Consider the following 19,798-nt stretch of genomic DNA (forward strand, 5'->3'; position numbering starts at 1 on the left):
CCTTAGTCTTGTCCCAGACCCTTACACTCACAGGTTTAGAGCTGGCAGGACTGCCAAGTTCCATCTTCTCCTTTTAGGTGAGAAATGGGAGCCCAGAGAGGGTAAAGGACTTGCCCATGGCAGCACAGGCCTCCTCAGGATCAGCTGACACTAGTTCTTTACACATCAATACTCTTAGCTCAGCTTTCTTTTTCATTGTCACCCATTCTCTACTTCAATCACCAAATGTTTATAAACCTTTACTCTATGCAAGGCAGTGCAGAAACCACCAGGAATACAAAGACAGGTCAATAGTAACATAGTTAAGAACAAGCCAGGAAAGGATGGTGAGAAAAAAGCACCAGGGGAGACCCTGTAAAGTGGTATCAGAAATATGGGGATATGGGGTCAGAGACCATGGATCACAACCTAAAAGCAGGAAAGGACAGGAAAGGTCAAACACAGACTGGCTTGGAGAGAGAGAGAGAGAGAGAGAGAGAGAGAGAGAGAGAGAGTATGTGTGTGTATAGCTGCAGTGCGAGAAAAGGCTAGAAAAGTGGGTTCTATGCAGAGGACAGGGCTCCAGAACACCAAACTCACACAATCTCAACTCTCTCTTTGGGAGCCCAGGAAAAGCCTCACTGACATTTAGATGGTATGCTAGTAAGCTTGGAAGAAGACTAGTGGCAGCAAAAAGAGTGCCCAGAGGGCTGGACACCAGCTGACAGATGTACCAAGGAGATGCAATGAAAATGGATGAGAGAGGGGCGGCTAGGTGGCGTAGTGGATAAAGCACCGGCCTTGGAGTCAGGAGTACCTGGGTTCGAATCCGGTCTCAGACACTTAATAATTACCTAGCTGTGTGGCCTTGGGCAAGCCACTTAACCCCATCTGCCTTGCAAAAACCTAAAAAAAAGAGAGAGAGAGAGAATGGATGAGAGAGTGCAAGCAAGAGCCATAGCAGAGGTGGAAAGAAAGGCTTGACAATGGATGAGATGTGGGAAGGAAAAGGAGAGGATGAGGACTTCGGTACTGGATGTATCAAAAATGAGGGGCCAATGAAATGGTCAAGTGGTGAAATCCAGCAGTCAATTAGCAACAGAGGATTAGAAGCCTAGGTCATCTTCTCCATAGAGGAGACTAGAGAAGGTAAGGGATCAGACAAGATGACTCAGGAATATTTTTTTTTCTTTTTTTTCCTTGCAAGGCAAATGGGGTTAAGTGGCTTGCCCAAGGCCACACAGCTAGGTAATTAGTAAGTGTCTGAGACCGGATTCGAACCCAGGTACTCCTGACTCCAAGGCCGGTGCTTTATCCACTACGCCACCTAGCTGCCCTCAGGGATATTTTCAAGAAAGAAGAGAAAATGATCAAAATAAGAACTCTCAAGGACAAGCACCTTGTGAGGTCATAGGAGAAGAAAATACTTCATTCCTTTCCAAGGCACAAGACTGAATTGAGCTAAATGACCTAGATTCAGAGATGATCTTATTACTGTTTTAACTAGGGAAGAAACTAGAAAGACAACAAACAGATGAAAAATGAAATAAAATCTATAAAGATTCCCATAATGACATGTACGATACTATCCTAATTATGATACTCTTTAAAAGCACATACAGTGGCTATCACATTAAAATATTGTCTAAAGCAAAATATGTAGGAACTTAAAAAAATAATTAAAAATGAGCTATGTAGCTGAGATCTTAAAATGAACAAAAAACTTAAATAAATAGCAGAAGGTTTGTATGATATCTGGAATTAAATAAAAATTAATGCCTCTTTGAGATGGAGATTTGAAGGGTTCAAGTGCATGTTACTGAACAAGGGAGAATGAAGAAATGAAAAGAAATTAAAGCTATCCATTGTGCTGAAGTGCCCTGTTTCCATCATCAGGGTTTCAAAAGACTTAGGAATGCTAACATGATTTTAATACAAATAGCAAACGTTTGATTAGTATTTAAAATACAGTTTTTAAAATAAAAACCTTACCTTGTCCATTCTCTACCTTCCCAAGTGCCTTTATCCCATTATAGCAGAAGGCCTTGATGCAGTTCAATTGTAATAAAGCAGCATTTTGCTTTATTTTTTCTACTTTGTTCGGTATTTTGTCCAGGGCTATTACTTCACCCTACAGAAATATGAATCCAATGAATCATTAAAATTTTTAACAATATGCAAAAAAACCCCACATTACGTGAAAATCCTTAAGAAAGTATAGTCTTTCTCCCCTCACTCCTAATCTGAAGAATAAATTCATTAAATAAGTGCATAAGTTTTACATAAATTATTATTGTAAGGAAATGTACTAAACACATGAAAAATGATAATTTTAGTGATTTTCTTTTATAAAATGTTTTTGTCAAAAGGGTATCTTTATCTTTTTTAGATGATTTGAAAGATAGCTTGATTTTAAGGGGGGGAAATCCCTTAATCAGAATAAAACTGCAAAAGTAAACATAATGCCAAGCTACTTTTAATCAAAGCTCAATAAAAACCAAATAATAGTACTTGCAAAAATGTCAAAAGGAACTTTGGGATGAAACACATCTTCCATAAGTGATCAGAATAATCATTACCTTGTTTGATGACAATGTACCTTACGTTTCTTTTAAAAAACCTAAACTTGGGCATCTAGGTGGAGCAGTGGATAGAGTACCGGCCCTGGAGTCAGGAAGACCTGAGTTCAAATTTGACCTCAGACACTTGATAATTGCCTAGCTTTGTGACCCTGGGCAAGCCACTTAACCCCAATTGCCTTGCAAAAAAGCAAAAAAAAAAAATATATATATATATATATGTGCTATATGTACACATCCACAACATATATTTTCATATATAATTAATTACATGAATTGTTATTGCTGAAATAAGAAAAAAAGCTAAAATATTTGTATTACCTAAAAGAAAGTTCTAGAAATCTATTATTAAGCACTTTACAAATAACTTTATAGCATGAACAATGTTGTTAACTGTAGAGTAATAATGGTGCAATGCAACAAGAAAATAAAAAGTTTAACACTACAATAGAAAAGTAGCAAGCTCTATCATTATATATATATATCTATTGTACAAAGAGACCAACCCTGTTCATTATAGAGAGAATGACTCATCACAACAATAATAAGATTATGAAGCACAGTTAAAAGGGATCTTAGAGGTCAAATCTAACCCATTTTTTTTTAGAGATGACTTGCCCAGGATCACACAACCATCAAGTATCTGAGATAAGATTTAAACCACAGCTTTCCTAACTTCCAAGTCCAATACTATACACATCATGGCTGTCACTCTAAAGAAGTTTGTAAGTGAAGTGATAACAACTGTCCTTCATTTTCGAAGATGACCATGACATCAGGTGATGCCATGACAAGCATGTTGAGTCCCCAGCCTCACCTTCTCCTTCAGGGCCATCTGGGTCCAGTGACCAGATAAGAATCAGGATGATTGGAGATGGTCCTGGATTTGAGGCAATCGGGGTTAAGTGACTTGCCCAAGGTCACACAGCTAGAAAGTGGCAAGTGTATGAGGCTGGATTCTAACTCCCATCCTCCTGAATTCAAGGCCAGTGTTTTCTCCACTGTATCACCTAGCTACACTAATCATATCATGAAACTCTGAAATATTATGTAAATGGGACTTAGGATGTTGCACTATATGAAATAGATCTGGTCATTTAAATTTGTTACCTTGTTTTTTTAATTTTTCTTATACTTGCAACAATGACCTAACTACATGGTAGCATAGAAAATGTGCTAACTAACTTTAAAAGCTTCAATCGTTTCTTTCAAAGAGTACCCCATTTACACCAATGAAATCAGAAATCTTTTGAGATATTAAAAAATTCCTACTTTATTTAGCATTTTTCATATTATTACTAAAGCATACTCTGCAACTCAGAGGTATAAGGAGAACCTAGAAAGAGTTTAAAAGACAAAGAGTTAAAAATAACACTTTTGATAAAGGTTGGGAATATCTTGGTTGGTGACAAGAATCAATTTAATAGTCTTAAAATATGTAATGAATAATATAGATTTTCAGAACTAAGAATAGGAATGAAGGAAATGAGTTTAAGGTGCAATAAAAAATTGGTCATTAAAAATAATATTCTGACAAAGACTTAAAAAATTGGAATGAGTTAGTGAGGATATGATTAAATCTCCTCTAAGGACTTTATTTAAAAAACAAACTTACTCTTAACCAAAATGTCCTTTTCTTTCATTGACTGAAAACAAAAATACCAAAAATTGTGGAAATAAAGTTAGGTTTGGGATTCAATTGTTTGTTTGATTTTTTGGTCTAAGTTGTGTTCTATGCATCTTCACTATACTGTCCTATTTACCACATAAAGGCATTTTGCTAATACAAAATCAACAATTAAAAGACATACTTAAAGAAAGACATTAAAAGACAAAATAAATACAACACACACCAATCCATAAATTCAAGAGGATATTATTTACTTTTCAAAACGGTCCACTTTAGGGTAATCTTACGTAACAAACTATAAATATACTTAAAACAGGGCTTAATTTAAACCCAAATGTGCAGAAAACACAGCTACAATATAAAGCACAGCACATGTATATTCCTTTCCCCAAGCATTTAGCTAATTAAAATGTTTATTAAAATAGGAAAATTCTAGATAAATGAACTATAAAAACACTAATAATGAATATAGTCTGAATCTGCAATGCACTAGATCATGCTCCATGTTCATTCTATAATTTCACCTTTCTAATGTACTATTTTGTTTTCTAGAATGTCACCTATCTGATCAATTAATAAGAAGCACTAGAAATGACCAGAAAAAAAAAATTTTAGGATAATCTTAGCCAATGCAAAATAGACTATGACTCAGAAAATGGGGTTTTTTTCCCTCTTGAATTTTTTGGAGAATAGAACTACTATTAAGAAAGACGACTTGCTAGAATGGAGGAAGTTTTGAGGGATTTTATGAAATGGAATGGAGAGAAGGACAACTGTAATCATCTCAGTAAAGCTGAGGGCATAAGCTTCTTCTGAAAAAGAAGATGGAAGAGCTGGTGTAGGAATCTTGTGGGAAATATAACTCAATCAGAGAAAAATAAAAAGATGGGAGTATAGTCGTCATATCCCAGGTGAAATTAAATAGTATCTGTATCTCCATCAATCCACAAGTATTTATGTTCCAAGTACTAGGGATACAAGAACAAAGAATGGAAGACTCTTTACTCACAATGACCTTATATTGTAATGGGAAGATAATAACGTATACCATGCAGCCTAAATTTAAAGTTTTTATGCAAAGAGGCGGTAAATACAAGACATATGGAAAGGGAAGATGAAGAAAGGCTTCCTGGAGCAGATGGTGCTTGAGATGCATCTTTAAGGAAAAGCAGCAGGCTATGACACTGAGATAGAGAGGAGTTCACTCCAGGCAGGGGGCATGGCCAGGCCAAAAGCACAGATGTGGGGGATGGAAGATCTCTAGACAGGAATGAGTGAAGAGCAGTGTGGCTGGCCAGGAGAGGGAGTCACATCCCATAAGGCTGTAAAGTTAGGTTCTAAAAGCTAAACAGAGAAGCTTCTCTTCTAGAGGCCATTGGAGGCCACTGGAATTGGCTGAGCAGAGGAACCAGTCCTCTGTTTAGATGTATGCATAAGCAAAATCACTTTGGCGGCAGTGGGTAGCATGAGCTCAAGTCCTGAGAAATGAGGCAGGGAGGGAGGGCAGTTGGTTGGAAGCTGACAATGATCGAGGTGAAGGTGAGGAGAGTCTGAACTGGGGTGGTAGCTGACCCCTGAACTCCAGACTTGGGTCCATCGTCTTGGAGGATGTCTCTACACTGACATCAACCTTCTGACACTTCTCTGTCCTTCACCAATCAGAGCTAAGCAGTTGCAGCTCTTGTCAACTCCACCTCTGCAGCACCTTTGGCCTTGCACCCTCATTCAGCCCCTAACAATGGGAAAAATAAGTTACTGTGCCCCCAAGGAAATAAAGAAAAAACATTGGTTCCTAATGATATATATTTAGACATAGAACTCCAATATTTGGCACCTTCTTACGATAGCTACAAAACTGAATGATTCCTTCTTTATGATTACTTTTAAATTATTCATTTTGTCTTTGAAAATAAATTAAATTGTGGGGCAGCTGGGTGGCACAGTGGATAGAACACCGGCCCTGAAATCAAGAGGACCTAAGTACAAATCCGGTCTCAGACACTTAATAATTACCTAGTTGTGTGACTATGGGCCAAGTCACGCAAAAACTGAAGAAAAAAAAAAGAAAAGAAGTTATGAGGTTAGACAATACCTCATAGTTGATTTAAGACCAAAACCTTCTTCGTTTAAATATATAATTTCCTTCAGAGTAATCTTACCTGATCATGCATTAATGCAGCAATATGGGTTGTTTTGCCTCCAGGTGCTGCACACATATCCAGAATCTTTTCTCCAGGTTGAGGGTTCAAAACATGGCTTACCACTGTAGAAGGCAAATTCTAAAGACAGCAACATAAAGAAATAATCCTTCTAAATAATTTCTAATTGATTAGTATTATCATTTAAATGACTTGAATGCTATCACATTAAAAATGCATACAAGTGTATTTCCTCTACCACAAATACAAGGCTTTATCTACCGAAGTCCTAACAATGAGAAGAAATACAATTTATTCTCTTTTCCCTCACCAAAATCTCATGTTAATGGACAACACTGAATACTAACAAATAAAGTTAATGACTACAAAGTAAATTTTCTAATACTTTTATAACAAATTCTGGCAATGTGACCAATTTTACATTATCTAGAATTTAATGTGATTCCCACTATGCTCTATTGACTATTACAGAGTTTTCAAAATGAGTGTTATCAGAAAAAGTGAATATGCACCATGACTTTGCCTTCTTCTACATCTGAATTCTTTCAAAAGTACATTAAGTCCTGCCTCTCTCCCATGCCTATTTTTCTTTAAAATAAATTTTATTGATTTTTTTAAACCACTAGAATTTCTTCCAGTATCCTCTTTTGCCTGGGAAGTTATCATATATAAAGAAATAATATCTAAGAAGAAAAAAGAAAAGAAACATATTACCAATACCCATCAACAAACTGAAGAAGTCTGAAAATATACACCATATTCCACATTTGTGGACCTTCCATATCTGCAATGAGTGTGGTAAGGATGTTTTCACAAGGCTCTTCTTTGGGGTCATGTTTGAAATTTGTCATTTTGCAATTATTCCCCACCACTGTTTTTCAATAATTTTTTAAACAAGATTAAAGGCAAGAGAAAGATAAAATATCATTTATGCTTCTCATATTAGTGGAAAGAATATAAATTTTCCCCTCTAAAAATGAAAATAAAATCTAAAAATCCCAAGTTATTTATTATTATTATTATTATTATTATTATTATTATTATTATTATAGACTAGGATAATTACTACTACAGTTACTACTAAGCAACAGTGGTATGACATTTATATAGAACTCTAAAGTACATAACATACTTAAGATATCATCTCATTTAGTCCTCATAACTATATTTTAAAGTATGAACTTCAAGTATTATTATTTCTATCTTATAGTTGAAGAAACTGAAACTTAGAAAAAGTAAATGACTTTTCCAAGATCACAGATCTATTAAGTGTTAGAAGAGAATACAAGCAGAGATCAATCCCAGACTCCAAATCCATCACCATATACAGCAGTTAACAGGTAAAAAAAGGATTAAGTCTCCCAAACACATTTAACTAAAGCAATTTACATTTACAGTAACAAAGGTGACTCAATCTCTTTGAAATTCTGATTTTCAAGGGAATGGAAATCAAGATGATTATCAAGCAGCCCAGGAAGGGGAAGGGGTTGAGGAAATTAGTTACTCCTCTCCCAGAATAGTATTAGAAAACAATTCTCACATTTCTTTTCCCTTCCCCAGTTTTAAATACCATTTGTTAAAGAAATATGGAAGAAGAGTATCACTGCCACTATTCATTTTTAATGCTTAAACTTCAATCTACTCAAATAATGAGTCATTCTACATTCTACCCACATGTAGTCATTTCACTCAGGACTGCTTCTACTATCCAGAAATGCTTATAGGGCATCTAAGAAGTCCAAAATACTATTTTAGTAATAAAAATTTTGGGTTGTTTTTTTTGGGGTTTTTTTTGCAATGCAATGGGGTTAAGTGACTTGCCGGAACACACAGCTAGGTAATTATTAACTGAGGTCGAATTTGAACTCAGGTCCCCCTGACTCCAGGAGTAATAAAAATATTAATGGGTAAAAGATGGGGTTAAGGAGAAACAAACAATTTTTGTAATTAAAGGATATAAGGTAACTAAATTAGAGAATAATTTAGGCATCTACAACATGCTGGAAAATACAGAACAGGAGAAAGATACAAAAAAAGGTACCCCCTCAAAAAAGAAAGAAAACCCAGTACAAGACTATTTCATAATACAGAAGATTTGATGTACCTTATTTATTTTTTTTCAAATTTTTCAAGGCAATGGCGTTAAGTGGATTGCCTAAGGCCACACGGCTAGGTAATTATTAAGTGTCTGAGGTCAGATTTGAACCCAGGGACTCCTGACCCCAAGGCCAGTACTCTATCCACTGTGCCACCTAGCTGCCCCTGATGTACCTTATTAAAAGTCAGGCCTAACCTAGTCAGATTCAAGCTCAGGATACTCACAAAACATTAAATGCATTTTTTTTTTTTATTTTTGCAAGGCAATGGTATTAAGTGACTTGCCCAAGGCCACACAGTTTAGGTAAGTATTAGGTGTCTGAGGCCAAATTTGAACTCAGGTACTCCTGACTCGAGGGCTGGTGCTCTATCCATCGTGCCACCTAGCTGCCCCCCATTAAATACAATTTTAAGAAAATTGCTGATCAAAAGAATGAAACTTCTACTAAAAGGTCCCTGGTGCCCAGCTCAGAGGAAGTCCCAGCCTGAGAGATTTGGGGCGGGACGGGCCTCCCTCACCAGCCTGTTCCCACCACATGGACTCACAACAAGCATCACATTTTAAGATTACTGAGGTGAGGGGCAGCTAGGTGGTGCAGTGGATAGAGCACCGGCCCTGGAGTCAGGAGTACGGGTTCAAATCTGACCTCAGACACTTAATAATTACCTGTGGGGCCTTGGGCAAGCCACTTAACCCCATTTGCCTTCAAAAACCTAAAAAAGAAAGAAAAAAAAGATTACTGAGGTGAGAGTCCCTCCTGAATAGGCCCATGTGTGCTCAGAAGTGTGAAGGAAGTATGGGTGTTTGAGTTCCACAAGAATGTGAGGGAGGATTGTAAGTTTACAAAGACTGGGCTCTCTCTGCCTATTGTTACCTTTTGGACAGGTGACCTCAAATCTGATCAAAAACTGATGAGATTGCCCCACCTGTTTTTACCTTAAAGTCTTGACTTTCTCCTTTGCACATGCTCAGGGAGATGCAGCTGTTCTTGCTCATTAGTATAATGAGTAGGGTGGGAAAATGTATAAGAACCAATGCATCAATTAAATTTCTAACCCCAGCCTATGATTGGCATGAAGGGGCAGGAACAACAACTTTGAAAATGCATACAAGAGCTTGTATTTTGTGGTTTCCCCTGCCCCTCTCTCCCACCCTGAGAGAGGTGTGCCATTTTTGTTAAGCTATTTTAATAAAAAACCATTTTAATCACTCTGGACTAAGTATTCTTAAGCCATTTATAACAAGACAAAGGGAGAAGGGCAGGAAACAAGCATGTGATAAGAAAGGGTCAGAGGCTGCACCAAGGCTTTATCAACATCATCTTGTTTGATCCTCACAAGTCTGGGGGCAGGTGCTACAATTACACCCATTTTACAGCTGAAGCAATATTGGCAGACAGGGCTTCCATAACTTGCCCAGAATCCCCCAGCTAGTCCAGGGCTGCATTTGAACTCAGGTCTTCCTCACACATGTCTAACTCTCAGTGACTGTGATGCACCACAGCTGCCTTGTTTAAGGTAGGTGACATAAGGGAATTCACACTCCCACCCTTTTTTGCTTCAACTTGTGATTTCTTCTATGCTGGGTCTTTAAGGAAACTACATTTATCCATGCAGATAATGACACTGAAATCACAGGTCAGGGGGAAAACAATCCAAAAGCAGTTAAAGAACAAGCTTTTAGGAAGCGCTTCCCAGAAATCCTGCTAAGCACTGAGAATGCAAATAACTGGATGTACATAAGGGCAGGTAGGAAGCACAATGGATATAGCGCTAGACCTAGAGTCAGGAAGACCTGAATTCAAATCCAGCCTCAAGACACTTACTAGCTGTGTGACCCTGGACAAGTCACTTCACCCTGCCTGCCTCAGTTTCCTCATCTGTAAAATGACCTGGAGAAGGAAATGGCAAACCACTCCAGTATTTTTTCCAAGAAAACCCCAAATGGGGTCCCAAAGAGTGGGACATGGCTGAAGCAACTCAACCACTGAACTGAATGAAAGTAATGTGGCGAGGCTTCTGCACAGGATGTCCTGAAGGAAGTCAGAGAATCTAAGAAATGGAGTTAAGGAGGGAGAGCAGTCCAAGGCAGACACCCAGTACAAAGGCAAGGAACCAGGATATGGAGAGGCTGGAGGAGACATTGCAAGTAGACCAATATAACAAGAAGGCAAGAGAGGATAAGACAGGAAAGGGAGGATGCTAAAGGTTTTGGCCTTTCTCTAGGCCAAAGAGAAGGCTTTATTTTTCATCCTGGAGGTAACAGGGCACCACTCAAATTTGGGAGACAGGGAAGGGGTCTAGACCTAAATTTCAGGATAATCACTTTAGCAGCTTAGTGGAAAATGCTGAAGGCAGAGAGACCAAAAGGTCACTGGACTAATGCAGGTGTGAGGTGAGAGGGGCTTGAGAAGCAGATCCCTATGAGAGACATGAAGGTGTAAAGGACAAGACTCAGCAGCAGACTGAATATGTGAATTAAGTGTGAGAAATGTTGGGGACAACTCTGATACCAGCAACAGGAACTGAAAAGATGGGAGGAAGGGAAGGTTTTGGTAGAAATCTAATGAGCTGTTTTAAACATGGTATATTTGAAATGCCTCAGAAATATCAGTTTGAAGTGTCCAAGAAGGAGATGTAGGACCAGAGGCTGGGGCTAGAAATATAGAACTGGGAATCATCTGCCTGAAATGATAACTGAAACCATGAGCATTGATGAGATCACCAAGTGAGATAGCATAGAACAGATATTCTTATGCTTCTGGAGGTCTTCTGAAATCAAAGGGCCCCTTCTCAAAAATAACATTTTAAAACATCTAAAGAAATAAAATTATAAAGAAAATCAACTATTATTTATATGTTGCTATAAAAATATTTTTTTTATAACTAAGTTTACAAACCTCAGATTAAGAACCCTTTATATAAAGAGAAAGTCGAGGGTCAATGACAGAGCTTTGGGGAATACCTACAGTTAGTGGGCATTTCTAAATAAAAGTTACACAAAGAAAGCTGAGGAGAACCAGTCAGACATACAGAAGGACTATCAGGAGAGAAAAGTCTCATGTAAGTCTAGAAAGAGTAAAGTATCTAGGAGGAGATGGTGCAACCAATGGTACAAAGAATTAAAGAAAGATCAGGATGGTGAAAAAAATAATAGACTTGTCAATTATGAAATCACTAGAAACTTTGCAAACAGCAATTTTAGTTGAATTACAAAGTTAGAAGCTATATGGCAAAAAGGTTTTGTGCAGCATAAGGGAGGAAGTACATTGCGTAAGGTGGCTTTCTTAAGGAGTTTAACAGAGAAGGGGAAGAACAGAGAGTGATGATCCAATGGAGACTTGAGAAAAAAAAAAGACTGAACCAGTCAATGTGGTAAATGAGGCAGCAAATCAATTAAAGAATGCCTTATCACAAACATGGGCCCAGCTGAGAGTATGTATTATAAATTTCTAGGAGAGCCGAATCAACACATTTGTGATTTTCTCCAGCTCTGTTCTACAACATGTGAATAGGAACAGAAGCGGCAAATGCTGGAAGTAATCCAAGAATGGGATTCTGGCAATCTTCTGCCAGACATCAGGAAAAGGACAGTGGAACAACAGATTTGAGAAAATAATCTTGGGTACAATTGAACTGGTTCACCCAAAGTCAACAAAAGGGAGGAAAGAGTCAGTGGAGGATTAATGACCTAGGAAAGAACTAAGGAATGGAGGTCACAGAGAGTATGAAGAACAGGCATTAGAGGACATAAGGCACAAGAAAAAGAATGAAAAATGATTATGATCAAATAATAGATTTCAGAGTTCATGAACAATAAAGTAAAATGATTATAGGTCATGACAAAATCACGTGTTTGACAATCTGTGTAGCTTGGTAGAGTTAAAAAAAAAGGAAAAGGTTGCAAAATTACAAATATTTACTCAATCCAAAATTAAGTTGGAAAACATGAAAATAGATCATGTAGCATTTACAACACCAAACAAAATCTTAATACTTAGTATTTACTAAGTGCTTGTTATGTAGGCTATTTTACTATGGCACTGGGAATAAGAATGAAATGTGAAAACAGTCCTGCCCTCAAGGAAGTCAAATTTTAATGATAAAGTTATCATAATACAGAGAAGAAATATATACCAGAAATGGCATCCTACAGAAGTTGAGCAATCTTGATGAGAAATGAAAGCATTCTAGCTAAACCTTACTGTACATTTAAATGTCACAAAGTAATTTATGTAGATACTCACCTGCAAAAATAAGGAATTGGACAATACATTGTCAAATGAAGGGCTGAGATACACAGGTTCTGTCATTCGTATGCCTATGCCTCTGAAAAAGTAGAAATACATCAGTCTGATTTTAAATTATATACTATACTCAGGTTTGCTAGTAATTTTGTGGGATAATTTCAGGGAAAATTCTTGAAGGGAATAAGCTTGTTTTTGCTAATTTTTTATTTAATTATAATTGACACTAAAATAAAATTTCCCAAACTTTTAAAGAACTCAAAAGCAGTGAATTACTGAACTCATATCTACATTTATTTAATGTAACTCAAAGTATTAATAATAAAATTTATGATCATCCTATAAATATTAACTGAAATATGGGTTCTATAAATGTAAAATTTTGACATGCATTTGGAAAAATTAAACTATATCAAAAATGAAATTCTAAAATTAAATTAAGTCAAATTACAAAAAGAAGTTACCATAATAAGAATGAAAAGAATGGTTCATGAGTTCTCCTCAGAGAAGAAAATAAAGAAATTAATAAAAGTGGGTTTTATCATAATACCTAAACATGATTTCAGAGTTTATATAGATAACCTGGTTTCAGTATTCATGAGCAAAAGAAAAAAACTACTATGAAAATATTTGTAGTTCATGTATCAACATCCAATGAAAAAGAAAATTCTATAAAGAACTTAATATGACTCTCCAAATTAAAACATGTATTTTGATAGTCGAAAATCAAGTATAAGTTAAGTTGGTTAAGAATGTTAGAAAATAAGGATTAAGAACAAGGAAACTTAAGGCTTACAATCTATGGCAAAGTTTTGTGCAGGAACACTTTTTGTTCTAAAAAAATGGAAAGGTTCTCAGCATGCTGATTAACAAACATCACCAAAAAATAAAAAAGAATTTATCTTAAAAGACTCGAGAACTATTTATTGATGTAGGAATCAGACCAGAATCAAATGCCTGTACATATACTTAGAACATCAACATCAAATTAATGAATAAGTAAAAGTAAAAAAAATAATAATGAAATATGATGATAGCCTGAACTTGACATTTTTCAAATGAGTTATCAATAACAAAGGATGGAAAAATTAGAAAACAAAAGAACAAAATTCTGACCATGACTGTTATCATTTTCCACAAAAGTTTAACCAATGTAAAGTAACTCACAAGAGAAGTCAGAAATTACTATGACTTATAAACATTTGATCTCCTTATCAAGCAGAGAGATGACACCACCATTTAGAATTAAAAGTTCATTTTTAAAAATACTAGAGAAAAGTGGCAGAAAATTAAAGAGAAAAGTAGCAGGAATAAAAACAAGTTTAAAGAAAATTCAGAATGAGAACAAAATAAGTACTATCATCCCAATAGTATTCAGAGATGAAACTTGAATAAGAATTACAAACAGACATTAAATGGAACAAATCTGTTGGTTTTTCTATAATGATGAGATAATATCAGAGGAGTAATGAAATAGAGAGAGGTTGACCTTTGGGTCACAAAGATGTGAAGTGCAAAGACTGACTCACACATATATGAGCTACATGTCCTCAACTGGTCCTTTTACTGGCCAGTGCCCAATTCTTTAACACTTAAAGTGCAGATAAGATGCCATTTTTCTGCCCTGGTGTAGAGAGATGTCATACCAGGATTACCCCACACCAGTAAAATCACAGGTCTGAACCAAAAGACTTCTATAGTGATCTGCTGTTCATCATGACTAGCACAGGAACCACTGCATTAAGATATCGGATTTTAAAGTCCTATACAAAAATATAAGCAAGTTGAAGTCAGAGGAAATGAACTAGTTCAAGTCCCTCTAAGAAAATCTATGCTAAATCCGGTCTCAAGACACTTGGTAATTACCTAGCTGTGTGGCCTTGGGCAAGCCACTTAACCCCATTTGCCTAGCAAAAAAAAATAAATAAATAAAACAAAACCTAAAAAAATAATCTATGCTAGAGGGCCTTTTTGTGGGCTGTCTCTTGGACCTAGAATGTATTTCCTCCTCATCTCTGTTTCACAAAATTCATCTCTTGGTTCAACATGCAAATCAATCACTGCATTCTACAAGGAAGTTTCTTCCTGATCCCTTCAAATGGTAGTGCCCTCCCTCTCAGACTACTACCCTGTGTGTGTCTGTGTGTGTGTGTGTGTGTATGTATATGTATGTACACAGCCTATTCTATTTGTATACATTTATTACCCCTATCTCAAGACATCTGAACTACTGGATTCTAGACTTCTGATTAGGCAGAATTTTAAGTTCTTATTTTCCCTTCTAGCTTCTATGGGAAAAGAATAGGAAAAAAGAAAAGAATTTGAGTCAAATAAAGAGGAAGAATCCATGTAGATGGCTTGCAGAGATTTAGGCTGCAAAGCAGGTTACAGTTTTCATTAAGAATGGAGAGATGTGGGGGGTGGCTAGGTGGCATAGTAGATAGAGCAATGGCCCTCAAGTCAGGAGTACCTGAGTTCAAATCCAGCCTCAGACACTTAATTACCTAGCCTTGGGCAAGCCACCTAACCCCACTGCCTTGCAAAAAAACCTAAAAAAATTAAAAATTAAAAAAAATTATAAAAAAAGAATGGAGAAATGTGGTGAGACGTTGACAAACATGAGGAAAATTTAAAGAACAGTTTCTAGGTCCAAATACTAACTCAAATTCTGTGGGTTGAAAAATGAAGGATAAGAGTAATTAATAAGGTAGAGCCACGATGTTGAGAGGCAAAATGAGCTTCTTTCTGCCAAATTTCTCTAACACGCATCTACAAAATGCTCCAGACCAAATCCTGATGGGGAAATCAGAATATGTCGTTCATCCTGCCTAGTTCAGCAAAGAGCACATGGGGAGGCCCCTGGGGATAGGAAAAGGCCGGAATGAGAAACTTCAGAGCCTAAGAGAACCTGGAGAATAGAGCAAGAAGAGATTCTTAGATACATAATGGAGCATCCCCAGACCCATGCCAGACAATGGCACTGCAATATGGACAGGTAGCAACTGGAAGCTTTGTTACATGCTCTTCAATTCCAAGTCCCAAACCTAGGATGGTCTGAGCACAGGACATTTCGGCAGTTAGGTGGCACAGTGGATAGAGCACCCTCAGACACTTAATAATGGCCTAGCTGTGTGACCTTGGGTGAGTCACTTAACCCCATTGCCTTGCAAAAATCAAAAAAAGAAAAGAAATACATTTCACTCAAAAAGGATATAGGAGGGGAAATTACAAAAGCAGAGAGAGGAAATGGTTCGAAGTGAAATAAACTATATATAAAAATATATTTATAATTCTTTTTGAGATGGCAAAGAATGGATACTAAGGAGGTGCCCACATATTGAAGAAGTGATGAAAAAGTTATGGTAATAAATGTGATGCAATTCTATTGTGCTGAACTCTTAACAGCCAAATAACTTCTATATGGAAGGATTAATGATAATTCATGCTACACCACACCTAGAGAGTCACATAATTTTTGGACATGGTCAACATGGATATCTGATTTGACTGACAAGATTTTGCTTGTAATAGGTTTTATTTTGCTTGTATTCTTTATTTGAGAGAAGAAAAGGGGGGGAAGTGGATTATAGTTGATTAAATCTTTTTTAATAATAAAGGGGAAGAGGACAATTAATAAAAAGGATCAAGGATGATTAGAGCAGAATATAAAGAGGAAAAATTAAAAAAAGGACAAGGTGGCTTGCTAAGAAGACAAAGCAAGCAAGAGAAGTTAAGTGGAACTATTAATCAAGTCAGTAAAGCTAACTGATAACATGGATTGGTTACTATCACTAAATTGTAAAGCTCCTTGAGGGCAGGGGCTATTTTTTCTTTCTTTGTATCCTCAACACTTATTAGCTCAGGGCTGGGCACAGAGTAGGTTTGATGACTTGTTGAGTTGAGCAAAGGGCTAAAACAGAAAAAAAACTGCTGCAAGTCCTAAAAGGAGGGAGGTTTGGGGGTGGAGTTGCCTTTGAGACTAAGGAAAGGAAGTAGAGTAGGATGGCTAAGTTGTTAAGAGGTGATAATTGACTATAAAAAATTTTAACCAGACCTTAGTTTGAAGTGCAAACAACTATAAGAAGATCAAAGACACAAGACAGAGAATCTCAACTTTTCTGGAGAACAGGAAATTGGACAATAAACTTTCACTTTGCAATGTTTTTTATTTCTGCTGTGGTCAATTGACTGACTTATCACATTTTCAAATTTAGACTGATCTTCTTGGAGAAGTCAAAGATGCTCAAAGAATGTTCTGCTTGTTCCACTATTAAAAAGAATGAAGTGTTCCTGAGGAAAACAGAAACAAGGAGAAAACCCTTCACAGAATGTAAAAGATTCAAAGAGTATTACACAAAAGGAGAAGAGGAGAAAAGGGAGGAAAGACTGATTAGAGACTTACTAAAGCTAGAGAGATCTTTTGCTCTTATAAGGAAAAAGCTGCTGTCCTCCAAAGAACAAAACAGTTGGGCATCAGAAGCTATTAGGTATAAGATCATCCAAAATGACTCAGATGAAAAAGAGGATTGACTGAGGCAACTAGCTGTAAGCCTGATAAGAACATCAAGATTTGTTGTCTCTTCAGACTATCCAAGACATAACAGGGGACTTCTACAATGGATTTCACAGATACAAAAAGCACTCTCATTAAGGACCCTTAAAAGTATCATTAATGATTATCAGGTCTTGACCAAGAAACCAAAACCCACAAAATTACAAGGTTTTGTCTGGTTTGGTTTGGGGAGAAAAGGTTAGTCCAAATGTCTACTATTTTGTCAATCTAAGTATTAGGACTCCAAACTGAAAAGGATGGAAATGAGACAAAATTGCCTATGGATAGCTCCCAAATTAGATACATAAAGATTAACAACAAAGAAGGAAGAAAAGTAGTTGAGACACAAAGCCGTTCACAGATAACTAAATCCAAAAATATATAGCTTTAAATATCTATACATAAATGCCCAGTTTAGGCCACGAACAAAAGGAACTAGAGGTCCTAGCATAAGGAGGTAAAATTGGTCTCACAGAGATTGCTGAAAACTTGATAGACTGAAATACCTTATTTAAAAAAAAGAATACAATTTTGAAAAAAAAAAGGTAGGAAAAAAAGGGGGAATGGGTATTAATGTATGTTAAGAAAGGTTATTCCTGTAACTTGTCTATTAACAAAGAGGGGGTTAGTAAGGTGAAGACTTTCTGAGTAAAGGAAGTATGACGGGCAGGAAGGTGGTTCAGTAGAGTAGACAGAGCACCTGCCCTGGAGTCAGGAGGACCTGAGTTCAAATTCAGACTCAGAAAAGTAATAATTACCTAGTTGTTTAACTGTGGGCTAGTTTCTTAACCCATTGCCTAGCAAAAACCAAATTTAAAAAAAAAGGAAGTATGACGAAGACTATTTGAATAAAGGTCAACAAAAGGAGAAATAGTGATTTTGTCCACTGGAGCATACTAAAGACTACCTATACAGGAAAAGTAAAATAGATGAAAAGTTTGGGAAATAGATCTTGAGTCAGGCACAGAGGTATGATATAGTAGTGTTAGGAGACTTCAATTATTCAGACACCTGCTGGAGGTCTTTTTTTTTTAAGTTTTTGCAAGGCAATGGGGTTAAGTGACTTGCCCAAGACCACACAGCTACATAATTATTAAATGTCTGAAGCTGGATTTGAACTTAGATCCTCTTGACTCCTGGGCTGCTGCTCTATTCACTGTGCCACCTCGCTGCCCCAGGCCTAGAGTCTATGACATAAGAGATTAGGTTGAAGAATATTTGTAGCCTAAAGAAGAGAAGACTTAGCTGTCATCAAGTATTTCAAAATATTTCATGGGAAAGATAGCCTGAATTCTTTTCTGTTTAGCCCCAAAAGGCACTAGGAGCAATGGGTGGAACTGTATTGACTTAAATTTAGGCCTATTTGGGGGAAAACCTTTCTAACAATTAGGACTATCCAAAAATCAGAAATGGGCTGTACTAAAGGTGTTACATCTTCCTTCTATGGAAGTCTTAAAGTGAAGGCTAGATATCATATTGGAGATTCCTTTTGTGTATGACTTTGTTTAGATAACTGAGGAGTTTCCTTTGAAGTCTTAAAATTCTGTGATTCAGTGATGGCTTATTTCCATCATAACTGACTTCTTCTTTTACTCTGATCACTAAAACTTCAAAATTTCTGGCTTTTTAGACCCCTAGTAACTAAAGGACTTTTAATACTGTTTACCTGCTAAATGTTCTAATACTCCTGGTTCTGAACCCTTTTCACTAATTCTGTCAGCCACTAATAACCTGGTGCAAATCAAATATACCTCATTTACTATGCAATGAAAAACATTTACCATCTACTCTTTTTTACCTTGGAATAGCCAGAATAGAAGGTCTCAGGCTAATTAAATTGTTTACAACTTGAGTTGTTCAGTGGTTTAAATACTGGGTTTCTGTGTATTTCCATATAATCAAATAGATCTTTGAATGTCAAATGAATAAGCCCAATATGAAGGAGACCTGTTTTTAAGATTGCTGAGAAAATTATCTGAAAAGATTTATCTATCTCTGTGATTATAACTAATTTAAGCCAGCTGGAACATGTGAAACCAAAGTGTCCCAACACTGCTGCTTGAATAATAAACTATATTCATCCATAAACTAAGATAACTCATTACTAAATGCTAAAAATAATATAAATGTGAAACTGTTTAACTTTAGCATTTATGTTCTACCATATTTTTTTTTTTGGAAAGCTTTCATTTGTTTGTAAAATAGGAGAGGCAACAAAAGATTGGTGACAAGTAAATGGCCTGACTTTCCAAAAAGGGAAGAGAACAGAATCTGAAGGCCAGCAGAAACTTTTTTTTTATCTCTTTTTTTTTTATCTCTTATATATCAACAAACTGACACAGAAGTTATAGCAACCTGGTTGAGCAAGACTGAATTACAAAAATCAGTCAGGTATATCTGTTGCCTCCCTGCAAAGCCTTCTATAGAAAATAAGGGCAGAAAATAAACAGCAAAGTGTCTAGAGCTTCAAAAGAGCTAAAAGGAAGAATACCCTGTAGTGTTCTACAAAGAGGACTCGAAAGATCTTCAATTCCCTGATACTCACATATGCTATG

The 19,798-nt window shown here is 36.5% G+C and overlaps 1 protein-coding gene across 3 annotated transcripts in view; it reads right to left on the reverse strand.

Annotated features, from left to right (window-relative positions):
* NSUN6 (NOP2/Sun RNA methyltransferase 6) overlaps positions 1–19,798 on the reverse strand; it is a 47,150-nt gene that overhangs the window by 15,564 nt on the left and 11,788 nt on the right. For all 3 annotated transcript variants that reach the window (XM_074192950.1, XM_074192949.1, XM_074192951.1), the window contains 3 exons: positions 12,692–12,773; positions 6,348–6,467; positions 1,972–2,110 (listed from right to left, as the gene is read on the reverse strand). In XM_074192950.1, coding sequence (XP_074049051.1) covers positions 1,972–2,110; positions 6,348–6,467; positions 12,692–12,773 — 341 coding nt within the window. The remainder of the gene's footprint in view (positions 1–1,971; positions 2,111–6,347; positions 6,468–12,691; positions 12,774–19,798) is intronic.

Source organism: Macrotis lagotis, chromosome 7 (assembly GCF_037893015.1).
Source record: "Macrotis lagotis isolate mMagLag1 chromosome 7, bilby.v1.9.chrom.fasta, whole genome shotgun sequence".
NCBI classification, from domain to species: Eukaryota; Metazoa; Chordata; class Mammalia; order Peramelemorphia; family Peramelidae; genus Macrotis; species Macrotis lagotis.